The 20829-nt window shown below is 38.9% G+C and overlaps 1 protein-coding gene across 13 annotated transcripts in view; it reads left to right on the top strand.

Moving 5' to 3' along the window:
- Positions 1 to 20829, top strand: part of nrxn1a (neurexin 1a) — a 1388176-nt gene that overhangs the window by 106402 nt on the left and 1260945 nt on the right. For 10 of the 13 annotated variants that reach the window (XM_055639818.1, XM_055639815.1, XM_055639814.1 and 7 more), the window contains exons 1-2: positions 1063 to 1302; positions 3740 to 5086. In XM_055639818.1, coding sequence (XP_055495793.1) covers positions 4360 to 5086 — 727 coding nt within the window. In that variant the 5' untranslated portion in view covers positions 1063 to 1302; positions 3740 to 4359. Of the gene's footprint in view, positions 1 to 1062; positions 1402 to 3739; positions 5087 to 20829 lie in introns of those variants that run through there. The other 3 variants (XM_055639808.1, XM_055639806.1, XM_055639807.1) reach the window with 2 other exon arrangements.

Below are 20829 nucleotides of genomic sequence, written 5' to 3'. Positions count from 1 at the left end.
AGCCATGTAAAAATTGATATTTTCTTCTATTTTATTAATTAAAATGAAATCCTTTCCCACCCCTCCTCAAAAATGCATTTAGGTGTCTTCAATAATTAATGCTATTCTTCTAAATGCTAAAATCTGTAATGTAGAATGTTTTTCAAAACGGACCACTAATCGCAGCTAATTGCCTCCATGACTCAAAATAATGTTTCGGAGGTGATCAAATCAGAACTGAATTCAGGATGTTGTGCCCAGGGCCTTCCCAATTTTGGCTCTGTTGAGGAGAGATAAAGCCATCGGCGATGTCACTGTCGAGGTCAATGATTCGGTATTACGCTTGCTGCAGTATATTACGTTGACTTTGCCTGGATTTTTGGAGAAGATTTGCGGGGGAAAAAAACGTGTTGCTGTAATTTATTTGCGAGGTTTTCTTGACTGCGTAATCCTCCAGACACGCAAAACAAAGTGACAAGGATGGGTTTGAGGAATCCCTCTTAAACGATTCAAACCCATAGCGTCAGGGAGAACCAGGGTAAAGGAAATCTCTTAATGTTTAATTTTTCGATTGAATCTTGCGTAAATCCGTTGCCTTATCCGAAGGTCAGTCCAAATTGAAAACTTTTATGTTGTCACACAGATATTCGGAGGGAATAGTGCCATCGGTGAATGCTTTTGTATGGAAATAAGCATCTATCTCCAACCTTACAACGCACTGGGTAGCTCGGTTGCTTCCAATTTGCTTGCAGCGATTTGAATGCTTGTGTCAAGCGGAGCTCACCTGACAGGTGCTCTCTTGCAAGTGCCACCTCTCCGTCTGGTCGCCATTAAACGTTGCTAAAACTACTTTCATTTGGCGTGGCTTGAACATTAAAAAAAAAATAATAATCTATTTGTCGATTCACTGTGATTTCTCGGAAAATGGTGGAGCGAGCGAGGGGCCGGTCGCATCTTATCCGTTTTTCTCGCGTGGTGATGAGAATGCATGAGGAAGATTACTGACGTTGCGGTGTGTGTGTGTGTGTGTGGAGAGGGAGTAGAGGACAAGATAGCGAGAGGGAGGCCGGCCGGCTCGCTGGTTGCCGCTGCTCCTGCAGCGCTGCTGGTGGCTCGCTTGGAGAGAAACGCCCGTGTGACGCGTTCAGCCCAGCAACCCACTGACAAGCAGGAGCAGGAGCCAGAGGGAGTCTGCTGCCTTGCAAATGTAAACAGAGACGGCAGGGTAAAGTGGCAGAAGGGATGAGACTCGTTATTATATATATTTGGACCTGATCTTGCATATGAAAGCCCCGCTCCGACCGTGCAGGGAAGGTGCTGCAGGTAAAACTCCATGTTTGACTAGGTTATAGATGAAGCTGGTAGCGATGGAGCTACAGAGACTGGCCCTGACGGAGACGGGCTCCGCGATGCTCATCTGATGTAGGTAAAACCCGGCATGAACATTGCGATGGTGAAGGTGGTTTGCGCCGCCCGCACGTATTCATGGGTTGAACGCCGTCGTTCTCAGTTTTTTTTTTGCTTTGTACCCGGGTCGTTAATGGGAACATTTTTTTCTAACACGGTTTGATTTGGACGGAATCGCACGTATGTTGTGTTACAATTTTTTTGGTTGCAGTTTATCATCGCTTATTTCTCACACTGCTGAATGCGATGGGGCGGGAGATGCTGCTTTGTACTGATTATATCAGCAGGAGAACCCGTTTCAGGGGGAGAAAAGCCGGTATAGTTCAATAGATATCGTATGGGGAAAAAAAATCTATTTGATCTTTAAAAGGAATGACATGGAAAGCATTTTTCGGCTATTGAATAATAACATGAGTCGATGTTTTTGTCATGTTTCGACCGAGGATTTCCTTATTAGTGCGGGCAGTTTTCATGGTGTTGTAGGGTGAGAAACTGGGATTAGCTACAGTTTACGGTGAAATGGCTAACTACAGATCGGGGTGGGATGGTGGAGAGCTGTTATTAACACCTTGCAGGGATATTTTCTACAATTAGCTGTCCGTTTAAATAGGTCACTATTAAGAACATTGCAAAGGGCCCATTTTAGTGCTATTACAGCACTTGAATATTTGTAATGTAATGCTGAATTTTACAGGGAGTATAAGAGGCATTTTCATTTCTCGAATGAAATATTTTTTCATCGTGACCTAACTATATTTTTGGGAATCTAAATCAATTTTGAGATCCGGAAATGTAGTTTAATGCTCCTGCGTGATGTGTCTCGTTAATCTTGCCCCATTGTGTTTCTTATTGCATTCACCATGCATGCCAGTTCCTTAAACTGACCCGTTCACATCAAACCATGGATCAAATGACTTTACGATTCGTGTTAACTTGACAATTCCCACAGAAAAGCATGGTTTCCTCGTGTTTGGTTACAAACCGTAATCACAATATTAAATAGTTCGCCGGAGCTCGGTAATTAAAAGGCAGGGCGGTAAATGATTTTCCCCTGGTTTAAATAAAATCAAAATTTCACACAGTGTGTCATTTGGAATAAACACCTGTAGGGATCGCCCTGTGCTGAGTGTGTTGGGAAGCGGATTTTCTTCCCCTGCCGAAGCTCATAGCCTCCCTCAATGTTATTAATGGTTGGCACTTGCTGATAGATATTTTTTTTAGCGAGGTTCAACGTAGGGTCTATAAAATCGTTCGAGACTTGCATATACTAACGAATATTGAATAGGAATATGCAACAAAAAAAAAATCATATACTCCTAAGCTTAGTAGTGTGTGGAAAAGATGTTTCAGGATATAGATTTTATTTAAATAGTGCCTATAATTTTGTTCATAGTAACATTAGAATGTTGCATGCAAATGACCAGATATGCAATTCTCATGCAATTTTTTTGCAATCTCTGTTTATGTTGGGACGAAGCAATACTACGCTATTGCCTCATCAGGTATAAATGAAAAAAAATTGTGATGGCCGAAAAATGCTTCTCAACCTGTGTTCTCTTTTCCTCCCAATTTGTTTCTCTGGGTTCTTCAACAAAATTGTTTGTGTGATACCTTGGTTTGCAAATTGTTCTGTTTCACAAAAGTAGTTGTGATGTTGTAATTATTATAAAAAGGATTGTCATATACAGCATGAATGATTAAACGGCTCTCCTAAGATGTGCTTTGTTACAAAGAAAATATTTGTTGCCAACATTCTCTTTTCATTACAATATGCATTTTAAGTAGGAATAAGGAGAAATTGAGCAGGTGCTGTAACACTGCCAGCGTAGTGAAAAAAAAATCTCAAGTGCAGTTGAATTTGCTGAATTTTGTCATTATTTCCTTTTGATGATATTATGTACTAATATTAACTGGATAGAGTGTGGTTTATTTTATATTTTGATTATCTTGCAGAAAACAGGTTCCCTTAACATTATGTTCCTGTGAATCACATGTTATCACTAAGTGAGGAGGCAAATTACTTTGAACAAAGAAAAGTAAGCATTTTTGTAACTGGTGATACAGAAAATTGGTTTCACGAGTCAAAGATGTGAACGAGCATCAGAAGCAGTAAAGGGAATACTTACAATCCATGCATTTTTGGCTGAGTCACTTTATAATTTATGTAATTAATCGCTCTGTGATAATAAATAGGCATGTGGAATTTCCAGTGCATTTGTTATCATGGAGGCAGTGGGAAATGATTTATCCCCCAAGCAGCCCTTTACAAGGAGTCTATCGTGTACATTATTGTAAGATGGTTTTAAACTGAGTTGGGGGTCATGCTATTATTTATTGCTTTCATTCCTTGCAGATTGCGAGTTGTGCTGAGGCCGCTGTAAACACTGGAATCACAATTTGGCCCTGAAAGGAAGACTCGCTGACAGGCTTTGCATGTCAAGTGGCTTCTGAGCTACTTGACAGTTTATTGTTTCCAGCACCACTGGGAAGCAGGAAGCCATGAGTGATGACTCGGTGTGTCTGTTTTAACATGGTGGCATGAATCTGAGGATCTGTGCTGGGAATATGCCGCTCAGAGCAGGTTTGGTATTTTAATGGGATTACCAAAGGGAAATACACAAGCAAACCCAGAGAAAAGTCATCTTTTGGATCTGCATCAATTAATTCCATCTCCAGAGAAAATTTAAACACTATTTGTTTTCTTATCCGGAGCAGCGAAGAGCTAACAGAGCAATCTGATCACTGAGCAAAATCCCCAGCGAATATGGGGTACCAAGGGCCCTTCTTCTGCTGAGTCAACATATGACATCCTCAACCTACAAAAGCTGCCAACAAAACCTTGCTGGAGATCTGCCTCACTAATTCCATCCAGTTAGATTAAAACAAAAAAGGATACATTCTGCAGCTTACAGCAAATCGATATATCGAGGGACCTTTTACAAATTGTCTACAATCTGTATATTAACTCCATTCATGAAGATGGCTATTGTCATCAAGAAGAAAGGCCACTTGCTTTGGTTTGGCCTACTTTTTGGATGCCTTGTTAACCTCGGGGTCAGCCTAGAGTTTACTGGAGCTGGAGGACAGTGGGCAAGGTTTCCAAAGTGGAATGCATGCTGTGAAAGTGAGATGAGTTTTAACATGAAGACCAATATTTCCAGCAGTCTATTGGTGTACTTTGATGATGAAGGATTCTGTGATTTTCTAGAACTCCTGATTGTAGATGGATACCTTCAACTTCGCTTTTCAATTTTCTGTGCCGAACCAGCTGTTCTTCAGTTAGATACTAAAGTGAATGATAGTGTCTGGCATACAATAGTTATTCAAAGGAATTTCAAGAAGACAACGCTAATAGTAGACAAAGAGGTCAAAACGGTTGAAGTGAAATCGAAAAGACGAGATATGACAGTCTTCAGTAAATTGTACGTTGGTGGAATACCACCAGAATTTCATTCGTCTGTGCTGTCATTAACATCAACTTCAGTAGGAAGTCAAGAACCATTCCAGGGATTAATAACTGATCTCAAAGTTGGAAATGGGACTACCACACTCATTGATGGTCAAGGAATCAAAATGGATGAAAACTACCTTTGCACAAATTACAGTCTATGCCTAAATGGTGGAACCTGCTCTGTAGTACAAGAGAAGGCAATTTGTGATTGTTCTCACACTGGCTTTCAAGGAAAAGACTGCAGCGAAGGTAAGATGACTACAAGACTATTTGTATTAATTAATTATTACAACTTCTGATAGTTGTAGGGAAACCTATTGTTGTAAGATTAAACTTGGAGAAAACTATTCATAGATAATGCATTTACTTTCCTTTATTCAGACATCTTCAAAGATATATACATTTTTATTTCTTTATTTGTTGATCATTTAACTGACATTTGGAATGTGTCCATATGCCACCAAAGGTTTAAAAACTCTGTAACATGTATTTTTAAAGCTGAACCATAAATGTAAAAATAACATTCTATATAAACATCAAAACCCACTATTAAAATAATTGAGGAATAGTAAATTATCAGACAAAATACATAATTTTGAAATATGGACACAGGAAAATTGATGTTAACTTTATTTCTAAATTATCATGTTAGAAACTTCAAGCAGGTGCTTTTTTGTTGTTTTTTTTGTGAACTCTAATGAAATACTGCCAAGTCACAGGTTTTGTAAATTTTTAATAATTGTCCATACTTTTAACCACACCATTCCTTTGCGTTATGAAATGCAGAGGGAGCTTGTGTATTTAGCAAGTTTAGCTAATCGTATATAATTTATATATGGTTTTGAAATTAATTTTGTTTTGAATAGCAAAAATATAATAAAAATCAAAATGGCCACGTGCAATCCATGTAACATATTATATGCACTCTGTTAACTTGCAGATTATTTGAATAGGCAAGAGTAGTTATTTTTGCATGCACTAAATTGTCCAAAACTTCAATTTATTTAAATCTTTGAAACATCATTTTGTTTTACATTTTTTCTTATCCATTTGCAACATTACTTTGATATGATAGGAAACATGAACTAGGAATTTGTAAAATGTTATTTCGCCGAGTTATTGATTTTGCACTTTTTCTCATGATTCCTACTGATTTACTTTTTAATGTGAGGGAATATAATTTATTAAGCACTGGTTTCCCTTATGGATGCAGAAGCTTAGATGTTATCCTTCTCAAATAAGGATTTAGTTACAGGAAAAGAAAAATTATATTCATTAGATCTGGTTTTAAGTTTTGATGATCTGGAAATGTAAAAAAGCTGCTAGATATTTCAATTCAGGTATGTCCTAATGCATAGCCAGGAGTAATAGTTAGTGATTAGTAAAATGTACACTTGCCCAGAGCATCTTGCTGAATATTTTGTCCATTTACAAATTGCAATCATTTACTAAAGTATTAGAAGATGATGAAAGCACCTCCAAAAAGCTGCTGCTCTATTATGGAATATTAAGATTTTTGTTTGAAAGAAGAAAGGGGAATAAAATATATTGTTGCCCAAGAAATCAGAGGTAAAGAATCTTAAATTTAACGACTAGGGCAACATTTTTTATAAGCTTTCTCTTTGTTCTGAATAATATTATTATACACTGATAACATTGCACTACCAGTTCATACAAAGAGATTGACTGTGATTAATTGTACCATTTATAATTTACCATTGCTGCAAGCAAGTCATAATTTAAAGAACCCATACTTGCATGTAATATTAGTGCAGAATTTTTTCAAGCATAGGATAACCTCTGCATTCAATGAAGCCACCTTTTGAATAATAAATATATTTTGAATACATTTTGTTTGGCGCTAGTACCATTCAGAGGACAGGTAATTATTAAGGGAAGACTAATTTCCAAATAGTTTGATTATTCATTTGTGAGTCCAGAAACTCGGCATAAACGTTTTTGATTATTTTCTTAACTCTGTAATTATGGATTTCTTATTTTCATGCATGATCTTAAGTTTATGTTAGCCCAATTATTTTCTGCATAAAACTTGCTTGGTTATTAATACTGTAGGAATAAATGTGATTTTTCCCAAAAACCATTGAAATTAGCAATCACAAATATCTCACGACTCTTAATTAGGTGGTGGAACAGTGTAAAGGTCATTGTAATCAACAGGAATGAAAAAAATGGATAACCGTATAATGTTCTCTTTTCAATGGGGTTTTGCTCAAAATAAAAGTAGTTTAACCACGGGCCATCGATTTACAAATCATTGAATTTTTCATGCAAGCTACCCCATCAGTTGCTCTTGAGCACTTGAGGATGTTATCTGGCTGTGCCCGAATCTACTGTTTTGCCTGCACCCGATTTAAATCCCATAAATAACACAAAATATTATTAATTATTTATTATATTATCTGGAATATAATTGCACTCGGGTGATGGAGGTTCTCATGAAAAGAAGAATGCAAGTTTGATAGCAAAGAAAAAAAAATAATGATCTCAGTCTCAAACTATAAACCATATTCTGGGTCGAACATAGCAGAACACAAAACGTATAAAGAATAATATAACCAAAAATAAATTTAGTGTAGGAATTAATTAAGTAGTACATTCTGGTAAAATAATTAAATATCACAATAACTAAATAACATAAGTAGTATCAGAGAGCAAGACATTGTATGATAAACATATCGTACAATGAGAGTGGATAATTGTAAGTTTAGTATGCAATTAAAATAGCAAATTATAATATGGAAGAGCAAGTATAATATGACAATAACATTTATGTATTGAGAATAACTTTACAAGTTTACATTCATAGTTAGTTAATATCTTATATGATTGAGAATCTGTTAGATTTTCTAATATAATATAAATGATGCACCATTGTTATCAATTTACTCTTGCTACTTACTGCCTTCGTGATGCATAACATATTTCTTGTTTGCCAAACTCCCCTAACACCAGCTTAAACATGATATCTTGTGCTCTCCTCTTGATTTCATTCTACACTGAGTTTCTCATTCATTATAACAAGTGAAAATTCTGCTTATTTTTTGCTGATTTCATTCCTCCACTTAGAGGTGGAGGAAATTAATTCCTCCACTTAGTGTAGAAAGTCTGCAGCAGCAAACACAGAAGAGCCATTGATTTTGATCTACTGTTTTATTCACATCTCTTTCAAAATAGAATTAGTCAGGAATGGTGCCCACAGATTGCTCAAACTAAATATCTCATGTATTACTGCTCAAGAGAAATTCTGTTTCTAAAGTATTCACAATTGTATTTTTATTGCAAAATACACTTCTTTTATGCAACTTCTGACTTTGTGTCTATTTTCCTGTTGTGCAGCAGAATGTTTTGTAAGCAAAAGTCTCGTCACTTGTTTGCCAGTGATGTGATCAAACTTAAATTATAACATTTGTTCAATTGCTTTCACAAGAAAAAGTTTGATATCTTAAAGACTGCAATATGTCACCAATATGAATCAATAAAATGAAGGTGGGAAGAATCTTAACCTCTTGTAAAGAATGCTGGGAATTGTAAGATTTTGGAAATATGAGATGAAAAAGTTTCCTGCTGTGGTTAATGGGCTAATAAGTTGAACATCAACAAGTTTTTAATTGGAGAAGATAAGCCCCCCCCCCCCCCCCCCCCCCCCAAAAAAAGTTATTTTTATTCATTGATGCAAATTCATATAAATGTTATACCCGAGATGAACTAAAAGCCCATCTTTAATTAGTGTCCACAGATTATTTATTCTGTTAAAACACATTCTGTTTGTGTCAATTTTAATTGAAGAGCCTGATTTGTTTACTTTGCATGTGATAATTACAGGGGCTTGGTTGTTGATTACTTTCTGTGTAGATATGTGTTTTATTTAGTGTAATGAGAGATGAACAATGCATGATTTTCACTTTGTAATCTTTATGGCAGTAATTGTGAAGGTAGATGAAATGAAAATTCAATACCTAACTAATCTGTTGGATGTAGAGCTAACTGCAAATTAGGTGTGCAAAAGTGCTACTAATCCTAATTATGTATGTGCCATAAATACTGTAGCTTGATATGTGAATGGTGTGATGTTTCTCAATGGTGGAATGGATTTATGATAATTTTCCAAAGTAAAAAGGTGGTTGGATAAAAGTGATGATTTATTATCATTACCATATAGTGAAAATATTTCCAACAGAGAATCAAAATTAAAAAAACCGTAAGGCTTAGAATACATTATCCATCCCAAATGTTTTATTTAGTTACGTGAAACAGGTCTTTAATGAAATTATGTGTAAGCTGCTGTTACATATTTTTGCATTGACAGATGATGTGCTTTGAATTAGAGCTGTGGATTTTTCCTGATGAAACAGATTATTTGCCAGAAACATTTACTGTAATGCACATTAGATGCTTAGATTTTATTTTGCATTCCTGGGTATCCACGGCTAATAGATTATTCAATGGAATGGCACGTTGGGCCATTAGGAGATGGGTGGTTTTATGGAATAAAATCTTAAAATACAAATGGCATATGTAGCCCATGTAGCAGAGAGGTGTTATTTGTATGCAATTACATATGAGCACATAGGTTAAATGGCAAATAAATCATAAGATGAGTCGAGTGACATGATTACAAATGATGCCAGTTTAATTTTCTCAGTAGGCAGTTTCTCAGCATTGCTATTTACATTTTTTTTTCAGCTCTGAAGTGATCAAAATAAGCCTCTTATTGCCAAGTTATAATTGTGGTGATAGGAAATGCAAATTATTGGTTATGCAGTATTTTTTTTCTTTAATTTAGTGTATTGACATTTAAATGATTGTCTTTATTGTGTCGCAGTTAGAAAGTCACATTATGCATATGATATTTGTTTTCCTGAAAAAGCCTATGCACAACCAAATGATGAGTAGCAAGACACTGCAAGTAATGTCTTCAATTCAACAGATATCAATTAGATATGCAATACAGCGGTTAATATTTCAGGGTGTTAAAAATGATTTCTGGAATTTGGACATCTTGGCTTGACTTTGACATTGTTTTCTGAATGCTGTAATGTGTACATTCTAAATCATGTCCTTTTTTGCTCCTTCATCAAAGTAGTTCAGCTGATGTCTGGACATTTTGATTTTGCAAGCCCATGGTAATGTCGAGTTCTTGCCAAACGGAACAATAGGGATTATTATTTCAATAAAACAAAGAGAAATTAAGAGATGGGTTGTAAGTAAGGGTTTGACTTCTGGATCTGCTACAGGGAAGATACTTCATTCCTTTACGGTGTGTGGTACATGTGAGTTGGAATTAGATTTCTTCAGCTTGCAGCTAGAATCAGACATATTGTCTTTGGATGATGTTGCCAGGAGATGGGAAAGAGCCTTGGGAGAATCTGGATGTGAAATTTCTACCACAGAAAGAGAACTATTGTAAGAGTTCTTTATTGTTAGAGTTCATCTGGCTAAGACTGAGAAAAGTACTAATAAGGAGACGGTAGCTTTGGTGTGAGATGTGCAGATTAGAGGATGAGGAATGATGGTGCAGCCTGAGTTTGAGAAAATCTCATTAAGGTACTGTGGTAATGAAATGGGTAAATCTGGAGACTTTCAAAATTGGAGGCTTTATGGGAAATAAGCATTGACCACAAGATGAAGCACCTTGGCAAGAGTTGGGGCATTGCTGATTTGAAAACTTGCCACAGCAGCAAGATTAAGGATGAATTTTTTGAACAGGAGTGGTGCTGGCAGATTTGGATGGAGGAGAATGTGAGAATCAAAGTAATTGCTGCAAGAAACTGCTGCCAGATTGACAAGTTCGGCTCATGGGTGGAGGGGTGAAGAGGGAGGGAGGTTATTAGGGGTAGAGAAGGAGAGGGAGTCGGATGATGGAGAAAAGAGTGATTGTGTATGAATGGAGCGTGCAAAAATCCAGAGCTTGTTTGCTTAGCCCCTCCCCACTATCCCCCCCCCCCCCCCCACTTTGATGCATCCCTTTCTCTAACCTCTCACACTTGCCATTCTCTCCTCTCATACTCCTTGGTCTCTCTTGCCTTCGACTGATCTCGGTCAATTTTATTCCCCCATCAAACCAGACATTGCTGTCACCTGTCCTCACCATTAGCAACTATGAGCTATGGGTATGTCTTTTCCGAAACCACCGATGTGCGTATACTCCAAACCATCTCAAAACAAAATAATGAGGCTCTTAATAATAACATCCTGAGTACAAAACAGAAGGTAGATCAACCCTCATCCATGAAAAGGCTGGAAAAATTGGCAGCTGGTAAAGCTGTGGCTCCAGGTGTCGCTGCCTGTTCAGAAGTTCCAAAAAGTCTGTTAGATAATTAGATTTACTAGTTCTTCCAAGTGTGGAGAATTATTTTCCAAAGCACAAAATTGTTTAGTTAAGTGAACTTACTTGCTCAATGAGTGCTGAAAGCAGGCAACTCCATTTTAGCAGTAAATCCTGCTTTGACCTTTGCATTACAGTAGGTAAATAATGGCAGACATTTAAGGTTTTAGTTCATAATTCACAACAAAATATATTCCATTCAGAAATTGAGTCTGCAAGAGGGGTTGTCCACTCTGGCTAATTAGGAAAGTTAAGAACTATATCAATTTGAAAGGAAATACATGATTATTTTGTGAAAATGAGCTGTCTGTCAGATGACGGGGAGCATTTTAGAAACCAGCAAAGGATGCTTTTGAATAACACATGGAAGGAGGAAATCTTATCTTAAGTTCTTCTGTAAGGATATGAAAAAGTGGTCAGCTCTAGTGAAGATTGATCCCTTAGAGGATGAAGATGACATTGGGGAGTTGATAATGGGAAATAAGGAAATGGCAGAGAACTTGATCAATATTCTATTTCCGTAGCTTTATAGAAAATCTGAAATCAAAGATGTCCTTAAAAGTTGTAAGAGAATTGTTGCCTTGAAAGAAAATCTAGTATGCCAATTAATGGGACAATTGGCTGACAAACCACCTAGCTCCAATGGCTGATAGCTTAGTCTGTCAAAATAAATTGTAGCAGAGATGGTAGATACATTGGTTGTGATCTTCCAAAGATCCCTAAATTCTGAAAAACTGTAAAAGTAACTGCCAGACTGATTCATAAAGTATAGAATCATACTACGTGGAAACTTCAGCCCACCATGTTTATGCCAACCATTAATTACCCAAAGCTACATGTCCCATTTACTCTCACTTCGCTTTCAATGCCTTGGCAATTCAAGTGCTCATCCAGATACTTGAATGTTGTGAGAGTATCTGCATCCACTACTCATCCAAGCTGCTTCTCCTGAGATTTCAGATGTTTTACATTCTTTCCCCATTACCACAGACAATAGGTGCAGGAATAGGCCATTCTGCCCTTCGAGCCATTCATTGTGATCATGACTGATCATCTACAATCAGTACCCTGTTCCTGCCTTTTCCCCATATCCCCCGACTCCACTATATTTTAAGAGCTCTGTCCAACTCTCTTGAAAGCATACAGAGAATTTGCCTCCACTGCTTTCTGAGTCAGAGAATTCCACGGATTCACAACCCTCTGTGTGAAAAAGTTTTTCCTCATCACTGTTCTAAATTGCTTACTCCTTATTCGTAAACTGTGGCCCCTGGTTCTGGACCCCCAACATCGGGAACATGTTTCCTGCCTCTAGCGTGTCCAAACCCTTAATAATCTTATATGTTTCAATATGATCCCCGCTCATTCTTCAAAATTCCGGAGTATACAAGCCCAGCCGCTCCATTCTATCGACATGTAACAGTCCCACCATCCCGGGAACATTAAACCTTGGTTCTCTAGTTTTTAATACCTTTGTTATGGGAAAAGGGTTTCCTTGCATCTACCCTGTATATGCTCCTTGTAAATTTTATACTTTTCAGTGAGATCCTCTGCAGTCTCTTCTGCTCCAAGGAAAACAAGTACAACCTCATCGGTTACTCTTCCTTACAAGAGCATTCAATCCCAGGCATTCTCACGGCAATAGGTTTCGTTCAGTTTACTATTGTCACCTGTACCGAAGTACAGCAGAAATGTTTTCTGGATGCTGTAATGTGTACATTCTAATTATGCCCAACATTTTTGCTCCTGCATCAAAGTAGTTCAGCTGATGTCTGAACATTTTGAATTTGCAAGCCCATGGTAATGTTGTCAAAGAAAATACTATACATGTTTACAATCAAGGAGTGAAATGGATACATTGAATATACATTGCACTCCAGCGCAAACAGACTCTTTCTACACATTTGTGACAAGAAATACACAGAGTACTCCAGCTTCAGCTTAACAAATCTCTGATAAAGCAGCCAAAGTGTCAAAGAAGGGTTTCGGCCCGAAACGTCGCCTATTTCCTTCGCTCCATAGATGCTGCTGCACCTGCTGAGTTTCTCCAGCAATTTTGTGTACCTTCTGATAAAGCAGCGTTCTGCTTTTCTGCTCTTGTATTCTGTGCTCTGAGAAACAAAGGCCAGAAACTGCCTTCTTCATTACCTTATCTAGCTGTGCTGCCACCTTCAGGGGTGCTTGAACCTGCACGCTGAGGTCCCTTGATTAGTTAATAATCTGCAGTGCCTTGTGGCATGTATGTCTTCTCCGTAATGGACTTCCCGGAGTGCTCACTTTACCATGATCAATATTTTCTTGCAATCCAAGATTACCCTCCTCACTAACAACATTACCAATTTTCATGGCATCCGCAAATTTAGTAATCATACCTCCTACATTCATATCCAAATTCTTTAAGTATATAACAAGGAGCAAGGACAGTCATACTGATTCGTGTGGTACATCTCGTGTCACCGGCTTCCAACCACAAAAGCAAACCTCCACAATTGCCCTTTGCCTACCATCACCAAACCAGTTTTGGATCTAATTTGCCAATTTGTTTAAAGCCAAGATCTTCCACCCTGCCTCTCACAGTGTGGCAGTGTGGTCGGGAAGTTATTGGAAATACCTTGACAAACTGAATTAATGTTCAGCTTATCTTTGGTGTCCTCCTTTAGTGAAGACATTACATTTGCTGCCCTCCTTTGCTATCATCTAGAATCTCAATTATCACCATCAAAGATTTAATACTATGTTTACAAAGCCAAGCAATCACCTCCTGCCATCCATAGCAGTCTGGCATACATCTCAGCAGGCCCCAAGGATATATCCATCTTTACACCTGTGAACGCATCTAATTGCTACATTTTAACACCAACATGTTCTAGAATTTCACTGTTCCTTCCCCCTTTCCTGAAAATGTCGCCATTCAGTCCTCCTTTCCCGAATTCTCCGGTCAGAATGAATACCATAGAAACATAGAAAATAGGTACAGGAGTCGGCCATTCGGCCCTTTAAGCCAGCACCGCCATTCAATATGATCATGGCTGATCATCCAAAATCAGCATTCTCCCCATTACCCTGGATTCCGTTATCCCAAAGAGCTATCTCTAATAACTGTTAAGAAGATTTCACTGAAAGGCTTCTGTGTCCTTTGGCTCCACATCCAGATACCTATTTTGTTCAGTAATGGGACCCACTCTTCCCAGGTTACTCTCTTGCTCTGAATGTACTCCTAAAAACCTTTGTAATATTCCATAATCCTGCCTGCCAGTGATATTTAATGTCTGCTCTTTACCCTTTTGTTTTTTTTTTTTGCTATCCTGATTGGCCTCCCCCCATTTTCAGTTTTCTATACCTTTAGTTTAGTTTAGAGATACAGTGCAGAAACGGGCCCTTCGGCCCATCGTTCACGTCAACCAGCAACCACCCATACACTGATTCTATCTTACGCACCAAGGACAATTTACAGAAGCCAATTAACCTACAAATCGTATAATCTCCGTACAGATAGCAGACTGGGTCTCTGGCACTATAAAGTAGCAACTCTACCGCTGCGCCACTGTACCTGATATATGTTTGCTTTTTTTTTTAATCTAGTCCTTGATATCCCTCAACAGCTAAGTTTCCTGGACGTGCTGTAATTTCCATTCACTCATTTGCCCTAAAAAAAACCTGCTATATCTGATTAAATGCTTTTAACTGTTCAGTCAAAGAACTGCCTGCAAGTAGCTGCTGCACAGTCTGTTTTTTCAAGGTCCTGTCTCAAGATATTATCATTTTCTGTCCTCTAATCTGGTGCTGAATTTCCATACAAGCTGGGGTTTTTTTTCCTTTCCATAACTATCCAGAAGTTTATCGACTTATGGTCACTATCTCCAAAATCTTCTCCCTTTGAAATTCCAACCACTCACCCTGCTACAATTTCTGATTATTTCCCTTCCTCTAAATGGACTATTTACATACTTGCTGAAAAAGCTCTCCTGAATATGCTTAAAAAATTCAATCCCCTCCCCTCTATGCTGTTCATGCTAACAATCCTAGTTCAAATTGTGGAAATTCAAATTCCTGACACTTTTAATCTGATTACTCTACATCTCTCTTTGATTTGTTTACATATTTGCTCCTCCACCTACCACTGACTGTTAACAGGCCTGTTATTACCCAGCAAAGTAATGGCTCCATTTTATTCCTATGTTCTAACCACATAGCCTCATTTGAAGAGCCTTCTTGAATATCTTCCATCCACTGCAAGAGTGGACACCTTCGTCAATATTGCAATGCCACGTCCTCTATCATAAAATCTCATCTCTACCCCATCCGCCATTCAGACCTGACGTTTTTGTACCTTTGTATGTTGAGTTGCTTATCCTGTCTTTCCTTCGACCATGTCTCTGATAGGAACAGCATTATTCACATGTGCTGATCAATTGGCCATGTTTATCTGCCTTACTATTCCTTGCATCATAACAAATACATGTTTGCCTTGCATTCCCCCTGGATTCCTCCTCACACCTATGATTGCTTTGCCTACTGGATTGATTTCAATATCTGGCTGCACCACTGCCTCAACTGTGCATCGATTCTGTGCTACATTCTCCTGGCAATTTAGTGTAAACCCTCCCAAACAGCACAATCGACCCCTGAAGTTAAAAATGTTTTGTCTTGGGTCCGTTCAGTTGCGATTTTTTCAGCTGGAGGCAGGAAGCTATCAGTTTGTCTGATATCTATAGTTGGCAAAATGCTGTTTAGCATTATTTAGGAAATAATGGGGGATCTTTTAGAAAATTATTATGTAATCAAACATCGACTTAGCTTTGTGGAAAGTAAGTTGTGTTTGACAGATTTATGAGAATTCTGTGAAGACATGAATCAGGGTGAATAAAGGATATGGTCAGTGACTATATTGTATTTGAATTTCAATGTGGGATTCCCTAAGTGACCATGTAAAAGGTAAGAGCTCAATTGCCAAGAGTTATGATTGTCAAATGCCCCAAACAGAACGATGTAATTCTTAATTGCAGCAGCACCACAGAATTTGTTAACATAGTACTCCATAACCAATATAATGAACAAAAAGGAGTCCAGTATACACAGATATTAATTATATATATTAATTATATCTATCTATCTATCTTCTATCATCTATCATCTATCATCTATCTATCCATCCGTTGGGTCACAGCATCACACGGGAGGGCTAGTCACCCATAGCAATATTCCACCTCTCCACCAATTCCAATATCGCTGGCCAGTGGGTGGGGTGGGGGGTGCGCTAGTTCGTACTATTTGTTATTTGTTGCACACACACCCACACACACACACACACACACACAAACACACACACATACTCGCGCACACACACACACTCACCCAATATTAAAATGCAAGTAACTTCAGAACGTGTTGAATATACAGTGTGTAAAACGATTGTTTAAAGCCTCCTATCGAGGCTGCTGAAGCAAAAACGTGCTTTAAATAACATCCAACAAACACACTCACCATAGATCAAGCAGTCAGCTATCTTGAATTATTCAACGGCGTCTGCACTCGGCGCCATCTTGATGTCACCCTCTCGCTTCTTGCCGCTAATCGGAAATGACGTCATCAGCGACATCTTGTAACTAAGCAGAAATCACAGAATGAGCGCCGATTTGGAAATTAAACACAGTTCTGATCTAATAAAATGTTTATTCACGCTTTATCCATCCGAAAACTGTTGCAAGCAAGCCCTTTAAAAGCCAAGCCAATTGGATAAAACACTTTGCAAGCCAACAAAACACATATGCTGAAAGCCCTTTAAAAAGCCAACCTAATTGGGCAAACACTTTGCAAACAACAAACACATTTGCTGAAAACCACATCCCGGGGAATCACCGTGGAGCGGTTGTGCGTTCAGTGTTATTCGCAGCTCAGAGCCGTGATCCTCTTGCTTTCTCTGTCTGGCAGAGAATGAGTGAGCCACGACACCTCCGGGTTTTTTAGTCCCCCCCACCCCCCTGCCATTAGCGGGGGCAGCAGCGAGAATGGCAATTTAAAAAAAAACATGAATATCTATCTGATTTTTCATCGATGAGAAAAATCCTCCAGTCCAGTCCAGCGGAGGGAGGCTCTGAGGGAGGTGGCCAAAAATGACGGCCGTAAGTGGCAGTGTACTCTCAGAAATCGCATCGCGGTGAGTTAAAAGCGGTCAAGATCTTGCTTTTAGTAATATAATATATATACATGTAGTTGTGTATGTATATATATGTGTGTGTGTGTGTGTGTGTATGTATGTGTATATATACACACACACACACACACACGCAAACGTATGCACACATCAAACAAACAAACATACAAACAATAATAGTACACAAAGTCAAAGCCAATGCCCCAAAGTTTATGTAATTCGGACCTTATTTGGAGGTGTTCTCTATCTTCTTTCTGATCGCAGGAGTGAAATGAATGTGTGGCTGGGGTGGTGTAGGTCTCGGGTGATGCTGGCTGTCTTTTTGAGGCAGTGACTCAGAAATCCCTTCAATGGTGGGGAGGTCAGAACCCGTGATGGACTGGGCAGTATGCACCTCTTTTTGCAATCTTCTTTGCTTCTGGGCATTCAAGTTGCTCAGATCATGATGCAACCAGTCAATATGCTCTCATATTGCATATTGTAGAAGTTCAAGAGAGTATGCTCTGAAATACCGAATCTCTACAATCTTCTCAGGCAATAGAGGCATTGATGGGCTTTGTTTTATAATTGCATCAGTTTGCTGGGTCCAGGAAAGATCTTCAGCGATGTGCCCATTGAGGAATTTGAAGCTTTTGACTCTCTCCACCATCGTCCTGTCAATATAGACAAATTTGTGTTCCTCATCCTTCCTCTCCCAAAGTCCACAATTAGTTCCTTGGTCTGACTGACATTAAGAGCAAGGTCGCTGTGCTGCCACCATTCGGGCAGTCGATTGATCTTTCTTTTATACTTGGACTCATCATCATTTGTAATTCTTCCAAAACGGTGGCGTCTTCGGCAAGCTTGTAGATGGAGTTTGTGCACTGCTGCGCAGACATGAGTATAGAGTTAGTAGAGCATGGGGCTCAGCATGTAGCCTTGAGGTGCTCCAGCACTGATGGTTATTGAAGAAGAATTTTGGAAAGAACTTGGGGAATTGGTGGTAATACATTAGCACGGAAACAGGATCAGCAAATTAACAGATTGGGGATGAATGGGCCATTTTCAGATCAGCAGGCTGCAATCAGTGGAGGAAGAAGAGTCAGTGGTACTCTGAAATCTTGCCTATTTACAAATCTTAATGATATATATGAAAGGTCTGAGTGAGTACATAATTGCTGATGAAACATAGATCGGTGGGGATGTAATTTTTTAAGGCAAACACAGAGTGTATACAATTGAATATGGATAGGTTACATGAGTGTGCAAAAGTTTGGCAAATAGATTCAAATGTGGGTGAATGTGATGTTATCCACATTGCTAGAAAAGGCTGAATATTTAAACTGGAGCAGGTTTGTAGAATGGTGCCGAGGGATTGTATTATCCTTTTGCGTGAAACATGGAAGTATTTCAAGTAATTTAGGCGGCAACAGTGACAGTTTAAAAACAAGCAAAACCAAAACTAAAATATCTGACATGTTGCAAAACTGGAATAAAAAAAAAAAAAAACACTAGTTGGAAGTACTCAGCAGATCAGGGAAAAAAAATACATTTCACAATGACTACCTTTCATTGGAACCAAGGAAGTTAGAGATCAAACCTGTTATGTTACTGTGAAGGGAGAGGGATGGAAGATATAAAATGGAAAGAGGCTGAATAACACTAGAGGTGGTGCTGTCAACTGAATCAGAGACTTTTTAATCACAGTTGGTCTGTTTGTAAAAGTTGGAAATAATAATAGGAGAAGAATGACAGCAGAAGAAGAAAAAAAGAAACTGCTAGAACTGCGAAATACAAAACAAACCAATAGCCTCATATTTGAAATAAAAGGAATGCACTGAAATTCTTGACAAGGCAGGTGACATCTGTGGAAAGAGAAATACAGAGTTAACTTGTTTATAACTTTTACTATTGAATTCTGAGGTCTATGATTTGCAGATTATTTTTTGAATCTCAGAAGCGTGCATCCAAGAAGCTTGCATCCAAGATTTAAAAAAAAAAATCAAAATGAAAACCACTCAATCATTTTAAAACAACAAATGATATGTCTGTTTATTGTTGTTTTTATTGGCATATGCACAATAACAGCGAGGTGCAGGTTTAATTAAAAATCTTGAGTAGCAGCATCATAGCACAAAGATGCAGAAAAGCTCACAAAACAAATTTTACATAACTTGTACAAAAATTATACAACATTTCTAGAAGAAAGAAGACTGTAAAAAAACAATTTATTAGTGCAAAAACATAGTTAGAAAAGAAATAGCATGTCCAGGGTGGTGACAAGATGCAGACCATAACGTTCTGTTGTTGAGGTAGATTTAGGATTGTGCAGATTGGTTTAAGCACTGATGGTTGTAAGAAAGTAGTTGTTCCTGAAGCTTGTGGTGAGGGAGCTAAAGGGTCTGTCTCTTTTAGGCGAGTGCAGGAGACTCTGCGCTCGCCTCATGATCGTCACATGGTCGCCACATGTTCGCTGGTGGTCTCTGGTGAGTCTCCTTCATGGTCGCGGGGAAATTCATGGTCGCATTCTGGGAACTAGTGGCGGCCACAGTATGGTTCAGTACAGCTTCAACATGTTGTAAAAATGTCTGCAACCAAACATTGGTCGGCATGGAGAACAATAATCCTGTAGTCGTAGATGCAGTTGTAGTGGGGTCGCCATGTAGTTATGGGTAATCGAGATAGTTGTACGTAGTTTTAGTTAATCACCTTTGCTGACCGGGCATTTTCATTGGCTCATTGGGGGAAAAAAACGTAAGCACAAGTTTTCAGAATCAAGGATAACCGACCGGTAATGTTAAATGCCCGCCAAACTTCACAGCTGTGTATCTCTAGCTTATTAAAAGTTGTCTGGCATCTTAAAAGTGTCTCCAATTCTTCTCCCCCATTCTCTCCCCTTCTGCCCCATTCTCTCCCCTTCTGCCCCATTCTCTCCCCTTCTGCCCTCTTTCTAAACTGTGCTACCCGTCTTAACCTTCCTCTTCATCGCGGTGTGTGTCTGTATCACCTTGACTTTGCACCATGTGAATTTCAGACAGCGCTCTCCCGCTTTCCTTGGCTCCCGCCTTGGCTGTGTGTGTGTGTGTGTGTGTGTGTGTGTGTGTGTGTGTGTGTGTGTGGGTGTGTGGGTGTGTGTTGCACTCTGACAGTCGCCGTTCCAGTTCCCGGTTTTTCAGGCGAGAGCCGCGAACTTGACAGTCGCCGGCAGTCCGCTCAAAAAATCGCCAGTGGGACAGGCCCTTTAGGCTTCTGTACCTTCTGCCCAATGTAGCAGTGAGAAGATACTTGCCTGGATGGTGGGGATCCTTGATCATAGATGCCAGCCTCTTGTTGCTAGATTCAGTGGAGGGGTGTGCTTTACCCGTGATGGACTGGGCTGAATCCACCACTCACTGTCGCCTCTTGCATTGCTGTGCGTTGGAATTGCCATACTAGGCCGTGATGCAACCAGTCAACATATCTATCTGCAATACATCTGTGAAAGTTTGTTACAGAATGTGGAGACATGCTGAATCT

The sequence above is a fragment of the Leucoraja erinacea genome, chromosome 8, assembly GCF_028641065.1.
Source record: "Leucoraja erinacea ecotype New England chromosome 8, Leri_hhj_1, whole genome shotgun sequence".
In the NCBI taxonomy this organism is placed as follows: Eukaryota; Metazoa; Chordata; class Chondrichthyes; order Rajiformes; family Rajidae; genus Leucoraja; species Leucoraja erinaceus.
Note: the sequence above shows the minus strand (reverse complement) of the source record. Positions and strands in the feature narration are given on the sequence as shown.